Source organism: Watersipora subatra, chromosome 8, assembly GCF_963576615.1.
Source record: "Watersipora subatra chromosome 8, tzWatSuba1.1, whole genome shotgun sequence".
Taxonomy (NCBI): Eukaryota; Metazoa; Bryozoa; class Gymnolaemata; order Cheilostomatida; family Watersiporidae; genus Watersipora; species Watersipora subatra.
This window is the reverse complement of record NC_088715.1, coordinates 27,646,097-27,666,203: the sequence shown is the minus strand read 5'-3', so window position 1 is coordinate 27,666,203 and position 20,107 is coordinate 27,646,097. Positions and strand designations below refer to the sequence as shown.

The 20,107-nt window shown below is 37.2% G+C and overlaps 2 protein-coding genes across 4 annotated transcripts in view; both read right to left on the bottom strand.

Moving 5' to 3' along the window:
* Positions 1-465: 465 nt before the first annotated feature.
* The window catches only part of LOC137402208 (importin-5-like), a 55,466-nt gene continuing 35,824 nt past the window's right edge, over positions 466-20,107 (bottom strand). The window contains exons 16-25 of the mRNA XM_068088703.1: positions 18,283-18,471; positions 17,115-17,226; positions 15,954-16,060; positions 10,927-11,094; positions 8,931-9,128; positions 8,046-8,190; positions 5,516-5,632; positions 3,965-4,076; positions 2,468-2,609; positions 466-1,282 (exon numbers count right to left, since the gene is read on the bottom strand). Of these exons, the coding sequence (XP_067944804.1) occupies positions 1,196-1,282; positions 2,468-2,609; positions 3,965-4,076; positions 5,516-5,632; positions 8,046-8,190; positions 8,931-9,128; positions 10,927-11,094; positions 15,954-16,060; positions 17,115-17,226; positions 18,283-18,471 (1,377 nt within the window). The 3' untranslated portion in view covers positions 466-1,195. The remainder of the gene's footprint in view (positions 1,283-2,467; positions 2,610-3,964; positions 4,077-5,515; positions 5,633-8,045; positions 8,191-8,930; positions 9,129-10,926; positions 11,095-15,953; positions 16,061-17,114; positions 17,227-18,282; positions 18,472-20,107) is intronic.
* Positions 12,186-14,904, bottom strand: LOC137402210 (uncharacterized). Of its 3 annotated transcripts, XM_068088709.1 has the most exons (5): positions 14,705-14,904; positions 14,241-14,322; positions 13,667-14,006; positions 13,241-13,414; positions 12,186-13,087 (listed from the first exon to the last, which is right to left on the bottom strand). In XM_068088709.1, the coding sequence occupies exons 3-5, from the start codon at positions 13,904-13,906 to the stop codon at positions 12,914-12,916; spliced, it is 588 nt and encodes a 195-aa protein (XP_067944810.1). In that variant the 5' UTR covers positions 13,907-14,006; positions 14,241-14,322; positions 14,705-14,904; the 3' UTR covers positions 12,186-12,913. The 3 variants fall into 3 exon arrangements, with proteins under 3 accessions (XP_067944810.1, XP_067944808.1, XP_067944809.1); XM_068088707.1 differs by lacking the exon at positions 14,241-14,322; XM_068088708.1 differs by lacking the exon at positions 14,705-14,904 and having other exon boundaries at positions 14,241-14,426.

Genomic DNA, 20,107 nt, shown 5'->3' with positions numbered 1-20,107 from the left:
AGTCGCAAATGAAAAAAAATTACAAATTTCAAGCGAGCTGTCTGAATGAAGCAATGCTATTATTAAAAATGCTAGACAACGTGGATCAGTATGCTTTTGCTTCTCCCGTAATATTGTATCATCAGAATTTTTCCGATTTCGTCAACCTTCTGGATTTTCAGCTTCAATTCTCAAACAGAAATAGCATGCATCCTCTGAACTACCTTTTTAACTAAAGGGCTGCAGCTTATTCCACTGATTTTTTCACATGGAAGCAGTCCATTGACGTTTAGTCTATGAATAGTTTAAATGATTTTTGGCTGGCTGATTGGCCCACTCACCAAGTAGCACCAATTTGACTATCCTAATGTGTCACATAACAACGGTATTCCTGTCGGTGCAATAAACATCAACTATCAACTTCCTTTTCATTATAAATGCCATTTGAATAACAGACACTGCAATAAAGGGCGTCCAAAGACGACATTCCAGCTACAACAATATATATTATTAAATTATATAAAACAAATGACTAACAGATAATGGTTGCACATGATACATGCGAGAATCAGCTGTGACATATACCTTCAGTTGGAGTTATCAACCTCTCTTTCAAAACAATGGTTTAGCTAAATTACGAGCCAAACCAGGAGACTGTTTACCGGCTCGCATAGGAGATAAGATCTTAAACCGCAGCCATCAACATAAACTCAATTTTTGACACTGCCTCCACCTACTTTCAACAATGGTGACAATAAGTGATCATTTATTCTGACATCACAAAATGACCCTTTACTAAAAAAAACACGCGCTTGTTCCTAAGAGATCAGAAGGAACTAAAAAGCACATGAGATTCAGATGATGACATTGGGACCTAGGTATGCAGTGGAGTAACAGAAGACCCCAAAAATGATTACTTTCGGCTTATGGTCAACCATAATGGCTATCATAGTATATGCAATGTGTATGACCCACCCATCACGTAAGATGCATATGTGATACAACGATGTATGTAATACATGCAATATAACAGTATACCTGTAATATGTACACATACAATTGAGGTTGTATTATTGTTTTGTTTAACCAAAGGGATTGTCTTCTCAATGAAGACTGATGAGGCAAGCGCCCTACAAAGGGCCAATTGTAGTCTGTGTGCACCTAACGAGTGATTGAATGTATAACAATAGCTGGTAAACTAGCAGAAACTGAGGAACTATGGCCTGTTCATCTCAGCATACAGAGCCTCCCTGTGATCATTCTCGAGTTGTGATATGCAGCTCTGTAGTAGCTCAGCATTGCTCTACAACAGGACATATTATGATGGCTACACTCTAATATGACTGGCGCTGATTTTCAGTTGTGATGATTTAGGTAATATTATGGTTGTTTAACAATATTTATTATTTTATTATGGCTGTGAAATAATCAATAAAGTTACAAAGCTAACAATCATTTTATAAAAACTTTCATTAACATTCAAGATTAGCTTATCAGACAGCGTTCAGAACAAAATGAAGTGGGCACCATCCAAACATGATTGTTTTAAAGTTGGGTCATTTTATGCTAAATCAAAAACTGCCATGCACATCATGAGTGCTGGCGCATTTGCGATATGATTATGAAATATGTTATAAAGAATTATATTTATGTTGAAGGATCTCATAGACATTTCAACTGATATCCCTTTGTTCTCTTATATTAGCTCTGATAAAGAGGCAAGTATCGGGATCGGCTGACCAATGTTTTTCAAAGCTGAAATGATGATCATGCTGATAGCAACTTAACCATCCACATTTACAAATATCATAAACTGAAAGGCTTTCTTACTCAGATACAAATACAATATAACAATTCTGATGTTGAAGTAAATTAAAAGCAAGCACTGAATGAACCAATCAGAACGCTGAATACAATGACCGAATCGGTGCTGAGAGTTTCAGCCGTCACTGAGGTCACAGCAGTAAAAATAGAGTCGAATCAGCAGACAGAGTAAATTTAGTACTTGACGAATCGATTGGTAACACAAATTCATCTGGCCAAGTAATAAATTTGAAGCAGATTATTTAAACGGCTTTTGTATAAACAAATTAAGTGTCGTATTTATTATTACAGCGAGTATTAACTATTACAGTGAGTATTTACTATTACAGCGAGTATTTACTATTACAGCGAGTATTTACTATTACAGTGAGTATTTACTATTACAGTGAGTATTTACTATTACAGCGAGTATTTAACTATTACAGTGAGTATTTACTATTACAGTGAGTATTTACTATTACAGCGAGTATTAACTATTACAGTGAGTATTTACTATTACAGTGAGTATTTACTATTACAATGAGTATTGCCATTTTTGATATCTATTTTCATTAAAAAAATAAATTGAGTAGGCCTACTGCTCATAGTACCTTGGGGTCTAAAAAACACTTTGGACTAAAAAGTAGGTTGACAACATGGCTTCAATGAGCTCTACACAATTTACCTGTAATGAAGTTATACAACGTTTTAGGCGAGCGTAGACCTCATTGTCTCTCTCAATGACCTCTAGATTGAAAACTTGAGCGATAATAGATACCAAATGAGGAATATTACAGCCATCCTCTCCAAATAGTGATGGGTTTTGGCTACAAATGAAAATAAACAGCATGAATTAGACATGAAATAAACATGAATTAGACAGAAAGTTGCATTTAAATATGTCACATCAGAATAAAACAATTGGAAAATTCTATTTATCAACAAATCTGCTCAGCCATAAAACAGCACAAAGAAGTCGGAGTTGTCGACTAACAAATACAAGTTTTGATCATTATATACTAGAGTTGTCCACTCGACAGAAGGTGTCACAACTTCCAGCAAACATGCCTCAAATGTACCAGACTGCTAAAAAGATTCTATTGGGTAGTTCACACCATCCCTACGACAGCAGGTTAACCCCACGACAGCAGATTAATCCCTACGACAGCAGGTTAATCCCTATGACAGCCGGTTACCCCTATGACAGCAGGTTAACCTTGACTGCAATCAGACTGCTTGTAGCTTTGAGTTTACACCCGAGTCAGGGGTCTGATGTTTAGCCATTTGTCATAAATAACCATTTTTATTATTTCTATAACAATTACAGACAAACTTCTACAGCGTTGGGCGAAATATGCTGGAGCCGTTTGTTGGAAAACTAAAATTCTCACTTACATTGTTACTAATTGTGAATTTAGTCAATAACCATAAATTATATATTAAATTAATCCTCATTTTGTTTTGATTTTAAAAGTGTAAATCAAACAGCTGCAACATTATGGTATTGAATTATTATGATGGCCGAATTCTGAACTTTTCATTTTTTTAATGGTTGATGACCACAAATATAATCACACTACATACATGTTTATTTCCTTGTTTGAAGCCATATACATTCATATAACATGTATATTATGCACTTATGACACGCTAAACACCAACTTTTCATATGCGAATTGGATGAAATATTCAACTCTCTAACCACAGTAAATGCTCACATATAATATTATAAAATTTCCTGAAAGTGAGTGAAGAGACGGTGCTAAGTTAGAGAAAGCCTTTAGAAAGAATAGTGTAAAGTGCACGCAGACTATGTTCAAGCGTCTCATAAATCTCTATGGCCACCTTTACCGATGCCTGTATCTTCAAGGCTAGACCTCCCTTCCGCCCTTTTCCAAAAACACAAATTACTTCATTTATTAATTATTTCCTTATTTACATCATTTTTCCATCTCTCTACCACATACTTGTCTTATTGCTGTGTGTAATAAGGGAAATTGCAATGGGAAATAATTATTAAGGAGTGAGTGAAACGAATTTAACCAATTATTGTGCGGATTAATGGGAATATTCCATCTAAAATATGAAGGTATCAACATATAATGCGGGTCCAACGACAAACTAATTTGACTGCTCTGGTGCAGGAGAGGAAGACCATCAGATGAGAAGAAGGCCTTCTTACCTCTCAAATAAGTCGCACATGTAGCCGTACACGTGAACTGCTTCATCAGTATCTTCCCAGACAGGAAGCCACCCTAGCCAAAGTTGTATCACCTCTACCACATTAATGGACTCTGTAATAGCAGTGCAGCATGTACAAATTATGGTCAGAAAACAGCTGTAATTATTATAACGCCTGGTTCACAGGCTAGGTTCACATTGGACACCTAACTAACTCCACCCACATGTCATCATGGTTCACATTGGACACCTAACTCCACCCACATGTCATCATGGTTCCCATTGGACACCTTCTAACTAACTCCACCCACATGTCATCATGGTTCACATTGGACACCTTCTAACTAACTCCACCCACATGTCATCATGGTTCACATTGGACACCTTCTAACTAACTCCACCCACATGTCATCATGGTTCACATTGGACACCTTCTAACTAACTCCACCCACATGTCATCATGGTTCACATTGGACACCTTCTAACTAACTCCACCCACATGTCATCATGGTTCACATTGGACACCTTCTAACTAACTCCACCCACATGTCATCATGGTTCACATTGGACACCTTCTAACTAACTCCACCCACATGTCATCATGGTTCACATTGGACACCTTCTAACTAACTCCACCCACATGTCATCATGGTTCACATTGGACACCTTCTAACTAACTCCACCCACATGTCATCATGGTTCACATTGGACACCTTCTAACTAACTCCACCCACATGTCATCATGGTTCACATTGGACACCTTCTAACTAACTCCACCCACATGTCATCATGGTTCACATTGGACACCTTCTAACTAACTCCACCCACATGTCATCATGGTTCACATTGGACACCTTGTAACTCCACCCACATGTAATCATGGTTCACATTGGACATCTTGTAACTCCACCCACATGCTATCATGGTTCACGTTGGACACCTTGTAACTACACCCACATGTTATCATGGTTCCTATTGGACGCCTTGCAACTTGTAGTAGGAAAAGAGTCAAGCCAAATATTTCTGTTCGAATTTCTTTTCGAATGGTAACCAGTTAAGGTGCGAATGGTAACCAGTTAAGGTGCGAATGGTAACCAGTTAAGGTGCGAATGGTAACCAGTTAAGGTGCGAATGGTAACCAGTTAATGTGCGAATGGTAACCAGTTAAGGTGTGAATGGTAACCAGTTAATGTGCGAATGGTAACCAGTTAAGGTGCGAATGGTAACCAGTTAATGTGCGAATGGTAACCAGTTAAGGTGCGAATGGTAACCAGTTAAGGTGCGAATGGTAACCAGTTAAGGTGCGAATGTTAACCAGTTAATGTGTGAATGGTAACCAGTTAATGTGCGAATGGTAACCAGTTAAGGTGTGAATGGTAACCAAAATGAACCAGGATTAACAGTAGTGAAAAGTCAATTAACTGGGAAAAAATAACAGCAGCAAATAATAAATTTATTTAATCCACTCGCTCTCCCAACAGTACTTTGTACATGAATAAATCTACAGTAAGCGGAGCTCTGTCTGTACCTAAAACAACACTGCTAGACATACCTGGAGCGTACTTGCACATCTTGGTGACTGCAGAGATAGCATTCTCCGTAGCATTCACATTTTCCAGACTTCTAGAATTACTGTCTTGTATCATGGTGCAAAGGACAGGGAATGCGGCTAAATATACAACAGAATACAATTATTCTGAAATCCCGTAAAGCAATCGATCGGTATAAATATTAGTGTAAGTCCAGTAAGCTAAATGCCATGACTTGGAGCACCGTACAAGGCTATCTTTAGCCCTAACTACATTGTTAACCCTAACATCGGATGGACAGACAGACACGGCTCTCATTCTGGTAAAGCAGGAACATAAACAATTTGTGATTTAGTAACATTCGAGTGACTATAATTTGCATTGCTATATTTTACTAAAAACACATTACATGTGACTGCTAAAAATTAGCCAAACAAAAAATAAGTTGGGTTAAGGAAATGAATCGAACCATAAAACATTTGTGGACCGGTACTGATTTACACTGAGTTACTTTCAATGCGTTACAAATGAGAATACCTTTGTCTATATATGAACAGTTGCTTCCGTAAAGTTTGTAAAATCTTCGTAATTGTTCAAAAGTTAAATGAGGAAATGTAGAGACAACCTTTTACTCTTAAAACTGAGAGCAGTTCTTCGTCTACAAGTCGTTATATATCATTCTAGTTGAAGGCTCAGTAACCATGGAGTAACTGAGAGCTCCTTTGATATTTCAAATTTGATATTTTGATTATGTAAAACTTACTCATCAATTTCCTAGGAAGAGAAAACGAGCCACAAGATATGTGAGTGATCACTTATGTTCAGTTATAAAACCAAATTAGTAGCACAACTACGGTTCAAGATTTACTTGCACAAAATTTTAGAAGATTTTATCAGAAAGTATTGGTAATTTTCTATCAATTGCTACTGTTGTTGACGTATGAAGTGATCTGACTGCTAGGTTGTTTTAACCTTTTGAACCCTGATGGCAGGTATTATAGCACTGCGTAGGGTGTGACAGAAACCCTAATGGCCAGAATACCGTCACTCACATGGCTCTGTTTACAAATGCTGTTTGAAAGTAACAGCGTAAAGCATTCAAATTAATTCTTGCACAGGGTGTTAGACTGAAAACTTTGCTTTCATTGTCAACCATTTTCAAATATTTTTAACAACTTCTTTGGTTATATTAACAATTTTACAATCGAGAAAGAAATTGATCCAACTCATTTGTTGGTATGTCATGAATGATTGTGATGCAGATGAAGAACTACATTATATGATAACCATAAATTTGCAGATTATTTCAAGTCATAAAATGATGAACGCGTGCTAAATGGATATGATGCCACTGTAAAGTTTTACGGTTTCAATTTAAAGAACTGTGAAATGCTTTTTTCTATTTGGTAACATTTGCCGTGTGTTGCTGGACCTTTTTACTAGTGTTTTACCAAATATTATTAGGTTATGAGCATATTTAGATATCTTTAATGTTTCAAAATTTACTACCGTTGGACAAATTGCCCGGGGATACTGACACACATTGACAAGGACGGCCAGAGTTCAAAGAGTTAAGATTAAAATCGACCAAACATGATAGCGGCTAAAATAGAAGAAAAACACGCGCACAATGTCGTCACTAGTTGTTTTCATTGCTATAGTTGATATCGGCTATTGTGTTCAAGTTAAAGTGTTAACCCTTTGAACCCTGGCCATTCTTGTCAACCTTGGGCAATTTGTCCAACGATCCGAAGTTTTCAAACTTTTATTAAATATATCTAAATGTGCTCATAATACAATGATATTTGGTAAAACACCAGTACAAAATCGGGCAACCCACAGCAAATATCGTCAAACAGAAAAAAACAGTGCTGAAACTATTCAGGCTGAAACTATAAAAGTTCGTACGATTGTAAAAACTCGCAAAAACACTTACTATCATATCCATTGAGTGCATGTTTATCATCATTTCACGGCTCAAAATATACTGGAAAACTATTAACAGTATCATGAAATTCTTCATTTGCATCACAATCATTTATGACCTACCAACGAGCAAATCATATCATTTTTTCGTGATATCATTCTAATAAAATTTGTTATTATAACGAAGGAAGTAGATAAAGATATTCGAAAACTGTGACAAATGGAAGTGAAATTTCAGGTCTAACATCCTATGCAAGAATTAATTTGATTGATTTACGCTGTTACTATGAAACAGATCTTGTAAACAGAGCCATGTGAATGCCGAAATACCTGCCGTTACGGTTCAAAGGTTTAAGCGTCTCTAGTCTGTCCGGTCTGATTGCAACTATAGATGCCATAATCATACTTTCACTTGACACTTTCACATTTAAACTGTCATCAAGTTTGGTCGATTTTAATCTTGAAACATCCTGGCAGCCAGAATAACTCAAATATAAAGGCAATCGCATATGATAAAAAATACCGATACTTTCTGATAAAAACTACTAAAGTTTTGTGCGAGTTCATCTTCAAGTCTTTGATGTTTATGTCTGAATTACTAAAACCCTCTCAGACTCTAATGCTTACCTGTGAGGGTTTCATTATACGCCTTCTGTCCAAACATGGCCATTACACCGATACCATATGCTGACGCTTGTCTGATCTCAGGCTGCTTGTCTGTCAGAGCAGCGCACATTGATTGCAGAAAATATGTCTGATATTTTATAGCTGTCTGAATAAATAGAAAACAGCACATCATTCCTACAGGACAATTAAGAAGAAAACAGTATGTTGCACGTACAGAGCACACAACTCCTGTAAGTGTATTACCTTTATGAAGCATACAACTCCCATTATGTATGCTACATTTGTAAAAGCTGGAAATTTTGTTAAGTACAAGACAATTGAAGCACAAAGTACACAATACGTGTAAGTACACCTTTCTTGAGGAGCACACAACTCCTGCTCAATATAAATAGATGCAAAGCGGAGTTTTATTACAATGAACTTACGATTGCGTCTTTAAAGTGCCGACAACTTCATAACACCAAATGAGTTTCTATAAAAAATCTGTAAGCCTAATGGTTCAGAATAATAAGCTATTTTTAACAATTTCTCATTCTAGTGGTGTCAAAACGATAGCGGGTGTGTAAATGCATTTAATGCTAAAAAAATTGCACAACTATTAGAAAAAAGGTTAATGAAACATTTTTCTCTAAATGTAATGTTTAGCAAAGAACTAGCCAAGTGCAGAGTGTAAAACTGAATGAAATATGTTTGTAGCTATGAATCTAGCTTGTGTATCTAGGCTGCTTTTGAAGGCTGCGTAATGCCCCATGCACAGTTCCTAAGACTGCTTTTGAAGGCTGCGTAACACCCCATGCACAGTTACTAAGGCTACACGTAAGAGCGGTGTAATACCTAATGCACAGTTCATAAGGCTACATGTCAAGGCTAAGTAAGGCAACTTACGGGTCCGGTGAACTCGAGCAAGTCATCAAAGATGCAGATTCCCCATTGCCGGTCTGACCAGGGAGCATCGGGCTTTATGAGCCTCACAAACTGGTTGAGAAGATGCTCAAAGACAGGAAGAAAGTCGGAACCCATCGTACCAAAAAGAGAATGAATTATATCTGATATCTTTGAGAGTATGTACACGTCTGTAGCATCCTGTAATAGATAAGAGGCAGCATTTAGGAGAGATTATTCGGTATGCAACTATAATTGGTATAGCAAACAGAAACATCTTAGCTCCATTTTAAACACAAACAACCCCTCGCTGCCTTTCGCGGCTTTAGCACTTAAAAGGGGTTAAAACATATTAATTGAAAAATCAAAGAAAATGAACAAAAGTTCATAAATCTCTATCACACTCTGGCTCCTAAGATCCCTAGGAAAGCACCAATGCTCTAGCAGCAGTTGCAGTTCGCTACTGTCAGGTTTTGTGAAATGTAAAAGTGATTGTGACACCTTTCATCATGCCTCTCAAATTTGTCTAATGAACTTAAGAAAATGAAGAGACGACTTATGATTAATGAAAGTGACTCCATTACACGTTAGTTAAAAGTTTGTTAGTTTTTATTTTGTGGATTTTCACTTGAGGCGAGGGAACTGGTCCGGATTAACTGCGAACAATAAAGAATTACTGTATAAGGAAATCAGTCGAAGCAAATAAGATACAAAAAACAATCCTTATACAGTAGACGCTTATATAACGTAAATTTCAGATAACGTAAAAATTTATGTGAAGTTTTTGCTTCGTACTACGTAAACAATTGCGTATAACGTAAAGTGTCAAGTCGGGCGAGTTCTCAAATTCGATTTGAATGTTAATCGATCTCGCCGCACTTGCAAAAGCAAAAACGACACGTGTATAGCTTTATATATATTATATGAACAACTTCCGTGACATTCTAGTTCGTCGTGATAGATCGTCAACAAAACAGAGAAGAGGTAGCTGAGCAATCGATCATAAATATGTACTTGAAGGCACTCGATTAATCAATGTCACGAGTTGAGGTATCATCGAAAGTTATCTTTTATACTAACCTTGACCCCTGGATGCAGATAGACGACAAAAAGGTAGTACCACTTTTTATTGAAAAACCTTTTTGTTGTTTTACTGTAGACAAACAACAAATCTGTTATTAGTTTTACTTTGCATAATAGATTTTGCTGTTTAGAAAAAATAAGCAAACCGTTGCAAATTAACGTCGAAGATGTGTGCTCCCAACGACTTATTGTAAAAGTACCGCAACCATGGGCTATAAAACCAGGGCTATAAAACCAGGGCTATAAAACCAGGGCTATAAAACCAGTAAGATTGATGAGAAAAAGAAAAGTTGTGGATGCGAACCAATAATACTGCAGTTACGGTACAGCCTACCAATAATACTGCAGTTACGGTACAGCCTACCAATAATACTGCAGTTACGGTACAGCCTACCAATAATACTGCAGTTACGGTACAGCCTACCAATAATACTGCAGTTACGGTACAGCCTACCAATAATACTGCAGTTACGGTACAGCCTACCAATAATACTGCAGTTACGGTACAGCCTACCAATAATACTGCAGTTACGGTACAGCCTACCAATAATACTGCAGTTACGGTACAGCCTACCAATAATACTGCAGTTACGGTACCAGCCTACCAATAATACTGCAGTTACGGTACCAGCCTACCAATAATACTGCAGTTACGGTACCAGCCTACCAATAAAAAAGTTATGTCAAGTTTTTCTGTTTGTATGGCCAAAGGGGTGAGTTTGGACAGATCTTGGAATGGATGAAAGCAACTTACATGTATTTTACTGTTCTTAACTTCTTATAACGTAAATTCCCTATAACATAAACGTTCCTAACGTGGTTTAACACTAATTTCACTTCACACGCTCCGCATTAGTTAGCAAGGATTCAGCCAATCAGAAAACATTTAACAGAGTAGGAAATAACCAGCACGCACTTCATTTTTGAGATTTTCTTCTTGGTCTTCGTCGTAATCTTCATCTTTCCTCTGCTCGTGTCTCTCTTCCTGTCTCTTAAAATGATCATCTAACAGAGTTGTTATGGTGCCTGCCAGCTCCTGCAAGTGGGGGTCACCAAGGGCACCCTTTCCCTTTTTCTCGATGCACTGAAACCAAACATAAACTTTGGAAAATCTTTGTAATTATGATGCTATAACCAGAAAGTCTGTAAAGACCATATCAGTATGAATTAGTCAACTGTCTGAAGTTTGAAACGAGGCAACCACTAGTTATATTTTAACAGTTTCTGTACTGACAGCAGACATATCTGACGAGCCAAACAGTTAATGCCGGACTGCATTCTACTCTCTGTTCTGGATCCTACCTTTTATGCTTAGAAACGGCATAAAAGGCTTTAACCAAAAAATTCTAATAATCGCATGATATGATCATCCGAATACGAAAAACTTGTACAAAGCCTATGGCTGACATCAAATGATATTTTGGTAAAAAATATCTCAAGTAAAAGCGCTAAAAATAACTTAAAACAGCCTAGCATAAACCAAAATCTAAATTTTTCTTAAAGGTTGACTTGCAACAAAATTCACATTACAGTTATTTGGTATCAAAAGATTCGCCATGTTTTACTCTGTTGTGTGGTAGGTGCCAAATATGTGGAAATGTGATTAAAAGCTCTTAAAAGCTCAAAAACAAAAAGCCGCCGTAGATTGGAATCTCTTGATTTCGATGACGTATCCGCGCTGTATGGTTATTGTCTTGTCACGTGATGTTCTCGCGTGAATTGAAAGGCCAATAAAAAGCTCAATATCAAACTTATCGTAGCAATAGTTTATGATAATCACTTCGGGTTTTACCTAAGACCCCGTATCAAATATAGATGCTCGCTACTTTACAGTTTCGGCTTGGCCATTCCGTTCGACTATTCATGTCTGAGTTGCGATCATAAAAAATGTCAAATTCTGAAGAGTTAAGACCCTGGCGTTTCGAGCCTGACGCTCTATCTGAAGAAAATCCTCAACAGAATAAAACCTCCCAGCAAGTAAGCACCGCCACTAGCCAGCTCTTATGTGCCAAGCTAGCTAGTAGTAATAGTTTTAGCTTGAGAGTGATAGAACGAATATTATTATATATGATTTTAATGATGATAATTATCGCTTCAATATTGCGAAAAAATAATTACAGATTTTTCTCGAATGACAACATTAACAATTTTAATATTTAAATCTAGTGCTGCACTGATATACTGTTGGATAACATCGACCTGATGTATTAGCTATGGTTGCATAGACATATCTGTTCATTTCTTTAGGAGCTAATACCACCGGCTACAGAGTGGTGTGCCTGCGAGCGTTGTCAAGACATGCCATCTCTTCCTGAATGTTTGTGCTGCCATTATGCTGAGTTTGCGCATTGTCTCCTTCACCGAGGGGAGCATGAATGCCTGCGTATGCATCCTGGTGTAAACGAATTTGTGGCGTCTGCACCCCTTGAGTTGAGGTGGAATAATTACCTGCGATATCATAGTGAGTTGGATATTCATTTAATGCCAACAACACCAAGGTTATGCTAATGTGTCAAGCATTATCTACAATTCTTGTGTTACACATTTAATGCATCAGTTGAACACACATATTCTGAACTCGTGGAACACAAGGAGAACTGGTATATTTGGCTTGTACACTTACTACAGTAAAGAGTGTATTAGTTTTATGATTTTATTATATAAAGATCGAGATTATTTTGATGATCAGCAATTATTGTTTTTCAATAGTTGTTTTGGTAGATAATCTTTTCCCATTTGGAGAGCCATCGCCAAATGCTCGGAAAAGGTTGTGTGCATACCGCAATCTTGTTTTGGTTTATGCCGCAAATCTTGTTTGCAAGTCTGCAAACTCTTCTTCATCATTCGTTGGTGGGAAAAGAGCCCGAATCTTAGACACCAAGCATGCAGGTAGAGGCCGTCGCTCACGGCGACAAATTTGCGGCATAAGCCAAAACACAAGCTTGCAGTATGCACACAACCTTTGTAACAACATCCGTTGTAATGGACCTCACTCTCAGGCCGTGGGAAATTAGATCGGACTGGCATCGCTTGAAGCCTTCCAGCTCCATGGTGTTAGAGCTGGTGGTCTCTGTTGACTGCAATGTAAAGAAAGTTACGACCAACAATTACTTTCACATTATTTGAATGAACTATTTAGCTAGATGAGCAACTTCACGTTTATGTATTGATAACTACTAAAAAATTTGGGTTTTTGTCAGGCTGTGAAGTAAAAACTGTCAAAGTTTTACCTTGACAAGATGGCTGCTGACTATTAAACCGCAGCTCTGATCCATCATAGTGTAGGCTCTGTATAGTGCGCAATGCCCCGGACTATCGCATCTACCGTCACCTGCCAAATCAAGCTCCCAATCGATTGCTGCCATCAATCCCTCGTTATGCAGGGTGTACTGCTCAGCAATACACTGTAAAATATTGTAAAACTTCATTATACAAAATTAATTTGTATCATTATCATTAGTCTAAGAATGTAGAATCCTCTTCCCCCTTTTTGTGCTATATTATGATGAATCAGAATTTTGAATTATAATATATTTTGCTTGAAGGATGACATATTTTCATTTCAAAAAAAAAATGTTTCTAAATGTTGTTATTCAATTAGTGTGCCAAGCTTTTACTCACATTTTCCAAGTTTATGAGTAAATATTAACACTCACACCATGTAAGTATTCTCTTTGTTGGTAGAGGCAAACGCTGTGGCTTGGTATTGCGATGTTCAGGAGCGACAGAAATCGGAGGTTCTGCGTAAGGCATCCGCCAGGAAAGAGTGATGCAGCTGCCAGCAGGGGGTTGATGACGTGAGCTCTGTTCACCCTGGCAGTTGTTTCCCAAGTGTACGATCGGTGACAGGAGGCACATGTAACCTTGAACTCTACCCATCCGCCTTCTCGCACCATCGTGAATGAGCAGGGGAGGGCGCAGGTGTGACAGTGAAATAGTCGCTGGAGTGCTGTCACACTTACTATTATTTTCTCCTCTTTGAAGGAGGATTCGGTTCTGAAATCACAACACAATAGTTGACTTGCAATAAGATTTGTACAACATCATTTTCTGTTATTATATCATATTTGCTTGATCAGAAAAAGAATAAATATATAGCCATGCAATCATGACACAGATTTTACAAAACCCTATCAGAATCCATGATATTGTAAACATAAAATGTGAGTAATAACTCTATGGATATTTTTTATATTTTGTCAAGTTTGGTTTAGTTCAGCTCTATCTTACATGTAATTGGAGAGCGTTTGACGCTGGCCAACATAGCGCTCAAACTCTTCCCAGTCTTCAGTGGTTGGCACAAACTCTTCATCTAATAATAATCAACTAATAATATTAATATGCTATTAACGATGATACCAGAAAATGACAATAACTATTTTATATAACATATCTATAAGTGAGTGGGGTTAAGAAATTTGGCGAAATTTATCGTGAAACAACATTATTTTATCAATTATATATTAATATATTACGTTTTACAGATAGATATGCAGTATGAATTAGTTTTGTTATTATAATAAGAATAATACACGTAATTAAAAAGATAAAATACTAATAATATAATATTACAATTAAATGACATTAATATTGTTATATTAAATATAGATTAATACAGTACTATTAGGAGAATACTAGATAATAACCCGAGTTACAACTACTAATACAAGTAGTTCATAAAATAAATTACTCACGTGCTTTGGTGATATGTGGAGTATGCAAACAGGTTAGAAAACATGTCGTCTTTGAACTGGCGAAAACAAAGGTAAGAGTAAGCAGACGAATAAATAAAGTTTGTCACATCCAGCTTCACCCAGTTGCTCCACGCCCGGTGAAGGTCTAGTCTTTTCTCAGCTCTTGGCCAAAAAAAGGTGCTTCTCAGTTTGGCAGCTGCACAAACACTATGTGGCGCATTAGACATTATGACGAATTGAAATAAACAAGTTTAATATGAGATAGCGTGTTTGCCATTTGCGATAGATCAAACTTGAACTGAAACTAACATTATCTGATCATGTGACTTACAATTCCCGCTATATGGCGCGAAAAATTTCTACAGCATTTTTCAACCATCATAGCGGACCAAAAAGCTCATCATTTTTATCAGAGAATGATATGCAATCGTTCAAGCTAAGCTTAAAAAATTAAACATATTTTTATGCTATGTTTTGAGATATCAGTGCTCAAAGTTGCAGCATTACGATGCCGATAAAATAGACGCGTAAGAACAATAGACATGGTTTTTATCGCAAGCGTGAAGTATATTTGTGAAAATAGTTCGACGAATAAGGATGCATGAAAGTGTAAACATAAACTATCTCGCACACATTTTAGCCGTTTTAGCAAACATACGTCACATTTTAGCCGTTTTGGAAAACGAATCCAAACTAGGGCGGTCTCGTGTGGCTGCGATTTTCTGTTCGTTTTTGAGCTTTTAAGAGCTTGTAATCCCATTCCCACATATTTGGCACTAACAACACAATAGAGTAAGACATGGCGAATCTTTTGATACCAAATAACTGTAATGTGAATTTTGTTGCAAGTCAACCTTTAAGCATCCGCAACTGAAATTGCTAACAGCAAACTACTGCCAGTTTGCTGGCAGTAAGTAGATTAGCAGGAGTTGCCTCACCTTTAAATGTTAACAGTCGACAAGTGAGAGCAAGCCAGTGGGCATATACTTTCCACTTAAACTGGCCAATAACATCACTGGTAGATGTATACAAAAAAGCTTCCTTGTATTGCCATTGCGCCATGCAAACGATATTGCGGAAATAAACGATTTCATTCCCTCCACAATTAGCAAATTTGTAACAAATGATGATGTTGAATGAACACCTAAATAGCAAGCTATTAATACCTATGAGGAAGAGATGGGGATGGGGCCACTCGTTACAATAGACTCAATGATGAGACATCTTAAGAACTGATGCTATCAAATACCTGAGCTAGTGAGCTCATCACCTCCGCTTGGATGTCCTGCTCAGGTTCTGACTCTATTGATTTAAGAAGGCTGGGAAGAATGAAGTCCCACATGCTCTGCACAAATTCTGCAACATGATCATGGTCTATTTATGCCTTACTCTTAATATACACAGACACAGTCAGTCATGTAATGACAACTCCAGCTGCATAGATATCCTAATAGAATCAAACCTAAATTTCCGATCAACTCAACATTATTTTAAAATATTATGTAAAACTAGTAGGCCGAGAGTCCTGTGGGCCTTGAGAGCATCATATGTAATAGATGTGTACAATTATTCTTAAACTAGCTGTGCCACCCGGCGTTGCCCGTGTAATAGAAGAGTATTTGGACAGAAAATTGATTTGTATTTAACATATAACAACATTTGCCATTCTAACTTTCAAACTACATATCATGAGAAAAGTTTTTTGTCTTATAAACAATGAGAAGTAGTGAGAGTTTTGCTATTAGCCAGTTTAATAATGTGAGCGAACAGCTTCTCGTGACGTTATTCTATGACCCGCGTCATACGTAAAGCAGTTAGGTATTGCTCTGATATAATGACTTATATTGGCAGACTAGCAATTCGACTTCCGTAATCTAGTGGGCTAGGTGTAAGACTGGTGAACGGCTTGGTCCAAGATCGAATCCTCTTCGGTATGGAATATTTATTCCAAGATTTTAAGATCTATAGCCGGATTTCCGACGAATTGAGGAATCTGAATATCCGGTTTTCAGGTCCGAGGTCGACGTGACAGATCGATAGACACGGCTCTTATTATAGTAAAGATTTTACACAAACAGTTGAGGTAAAATGTGCTGTTATTACTTCTTTTTCCTATTGTAAAGCCCCTTGAAATAGCCGAATGAATAGTCTGTTTGATGGCGAATTAATAGCGACTCCATCTATTAAAAATGAAGACGATTGCGCCGGAAGCAGCCATTTCATGATTTTATAAATGCGTATACCTTGCATAAACCTCAAAGAAACTCATGCATGGTCCAAGTAAACAAAGCAGGACATTGCTGAGTGTAACAAAGTGCACCATCAAAGACAATATTTAATGCAAATATGTTGAAATTTTGTTCAAGGCAATTTCAGCCCATTCGATACTGTAGCCAAGTATACAGCATACCTTCACCGAGTTCCTTTGCGCAGTCAAGTAAGTAAGGAAGGCTCTCTGCAGCAGCCACCCGACAATCATCATGGAAATAGAATTTGAGCAAAGGTACCATAATTTCCACCACCTGGAAGAACAATCAGAAAAGATTTCATACTGACCCACCATGCAAATGTTAACCTAAACCTGATCACAACTACAATGATATAACATAAAAAAGGATTTTTACATAAATGTACCGCAGAGTGCACAAGGATACTTTCACATTTCATAAACATAAAAGAGTGGATTCCTTTGGATTTAAAAATTACATAACCTTCTCATCCGTAGGAGCACTACAAGTGGATGTGTAGCCTGGCACTGGGTGAGCTCATGCTTTTTGATGCATCATTACAAATCATAGCCTGAATTTTGCGCAAATATTGTTTGTAGGTCACGAAGGCCAACCATGACAAGATGATCAACCACAATTCCATAGAGTAATCATCATATAGACTACATATCTATGCAAGGAGCATGTAAAGAATAACTCCAAATTTAAGGAGACGCCTCACGCTTCAACTTTATTGAGATATTCAGTGGAACCTCAGAGCTGGACCTACTCCTTAATCGAACAATTTGATACTCAACCAAATTGTTCGAATAGAAAATGTATTTGAATTCAAACAGATTTTTGGTGCTTGAATTAGCTGAGATGGTTTAACTTTCAGAGGCCTTTTAAAAATCCTCTTATTTACCTAGAAATTTGTTACATTGTTATATAACAATTCAATATTGTACTATTTGTTATATAAATCAATCATCGGACTGAGAAATTACGATACCATCTGTAAGCCTACTAGTATTGCAAGGCTAAAATTTGTGCTCATTTTGAATGGGCAAGCTGAACTAATTGCTAAAAGTTTCTCTTTCTTTACATGATAGATATTCAAAATGGCTGCATAAAAGTTTTTGCTCTGCTAAAAATATTTCTTGGACACTAATATGGACTAGTTCAGCAATTGAGAGGATCTCAGGTCAGAAAACACTGAAGTTGTCTTATCTTATTAGACAACCAGAAAAAGCTGAAATAAGAGTCAAAATTACTTTTTCACATAAAATATGTAAAACAATTTAATTTATGTATAATTTAATTTACAAAGATGATATCTAAAAGGTAGGAGGTAGCCTACAAGATACACACCTCCTTTGTGTACATGGCAAAGTCCTGTTTGAGTTCTCGAGCATAGCAAACGAGCATTTGGCAGGCGGTCGCCTTGTCTTCGAGTCCGGCTGTCCTGATGCCAAAGTTCTGCTGGTCTCCGAGGGTTACAAAGTGCCAGTCGTTGTCATTTTCCAGCCGTTTCATCTCATCGCTGTCCAGCACAGCCAACTGTAGTAAATGGCAAAACACAGAGAAATAAGAGGCAATACATCAGAGGTAGCGTGTGATTACAAGTAATTACAAATGATGGTTAAATAGTGGAAGCTCTTGTTACAGCCACACACCTTAATATAAAGCTGGGCGGTATGTCGGTATTACCGTTTTTTTGCGGTACTTGCTTTTAAAACCGAGCGGTAAAAATGTCACAATGGAACCGCGCGGTGCGGTTCGGTCGTTCACGCACCGAGAATACCGAACAATTATGTGAACATTCATGCGGTATCGGTACGCACTCAGGTAGACCGAGCAACCGTTGTCACATGGTAAAAGTGGCGCCAAAATAGAGCAGATTGATTGGTGGATGGAGATGGTGTTCGTCGCAGGGGGCCATCCTTTGCAGGATGAAGAGTCGTCATGCTAGAATCTACGGCGAGAGTATCGCAGAAGGTAAATGCTTTCATTGTTTCTTATTATACACCATGTTAGGCCATGAGTGGTCACACTTAAGGTTGGTGTCGGTACTTGGTGCATTAGTTGGTATGGCTAGGAGGCATTTGATTTTTTATTCTAATCTCTAAGTCTAAATCTATCGTATGCATGGGTGCGGATCATTTTTTTATTATTTTTGATTCAATAAAGATTGATGCTAATCAGATGGACATCCGTGAACATTGACTTGCCAGTTATTGCAGTTTTAGTGTCCGTACTATTTTTTTATAAATGTAAATGGAGAGGAAATACTAGCTAGGCAGCAGAATTAATGAGAATATTATTTATTCAAGACTCGAACTCAAAATTTTCGTGTTTGTTATGACTGTCAATGATAATTTCCAAACCATACACTTTGTCAGTTGCATATCTTTTTAATTGTAATAATTAATTCCTTATCATTAGGAGTTTTGTTTCCAGTCTGCATTTAACTAACCACCTGAACTTAAATAAAATCTATTATTTTAATAATGTGCGTTATTTCTTTGAAGCTCTCAAGAACAAAATTTTATGATATAGACATTGTTCAAAGCTTTTAGAATGACAATTACTGATATAGACATTGTTGCTTGCAAAATTTTACTCTTCGCTGTTCACTCTCCTCACGTTCGCGGACTGCTCTATATTTTGTTTCTGTTTACTTTGTAGTTCGTACTCTAATTGATTTTAGTCATCATTGGTAGGTGAAGACACCGAGGATGCTGATTTGGGGTTTTTATCACCGACATCATCATCATTGAAATCTACCGAAGATGCAGATTTGGATGTTTTAACACCGACATCATCGAAATCCGATGTTTGGCAATGCTATGATACACTACATTAGATGTAGAAACCACGCTGCTTACTTCTTCCATGTTAGTTATTAATAAGCACGCAATTTATTTGTAGATGTATATAGGATTGCAGCAAACGCTGTCAAGTTGAATGTTGTTTTATATACGGTATTTGTAATTACATATATAAATAAAATAAATTGTCGTTCATTGCTGAAGAGCTGGGTTTGTTCTCAACGACATGGTACATGATTTTATGTGTGTCTGTGATTTTGTATTCTATGCTCGCTTTCTACACGCTTGCTTAAAATAAAGAATACACAATATCCAACTTTAGAGTTAAGAGTGGTGGAATGAACCAACAGGTGGATGGTGCAATC

Bases quoted from the DNA above. Each gene is read 5' to 3' on its own strand.
- LOC137402210 (XM_068088707.1), bottom strand. From the start codon at position 14,748: ATGTTTTCTAACCTGTTTGCATACTCCACATATCACCAAAGCAC. The intron at 14,007-14,704 runs GTGAGTAATTTA...TTGTGATTTCAG, and splicing joins TCCACATATCACCAAAGCAC to AACCGAATCCTCCTTCAAAG. The intron at 13,088-13,240 runs GTAAAACTTTGA...TTTACATTGCAG, and splicing joins TCAGCAGCCATCTTGTCAAG to TCAACAGAGACCACCAGCTC.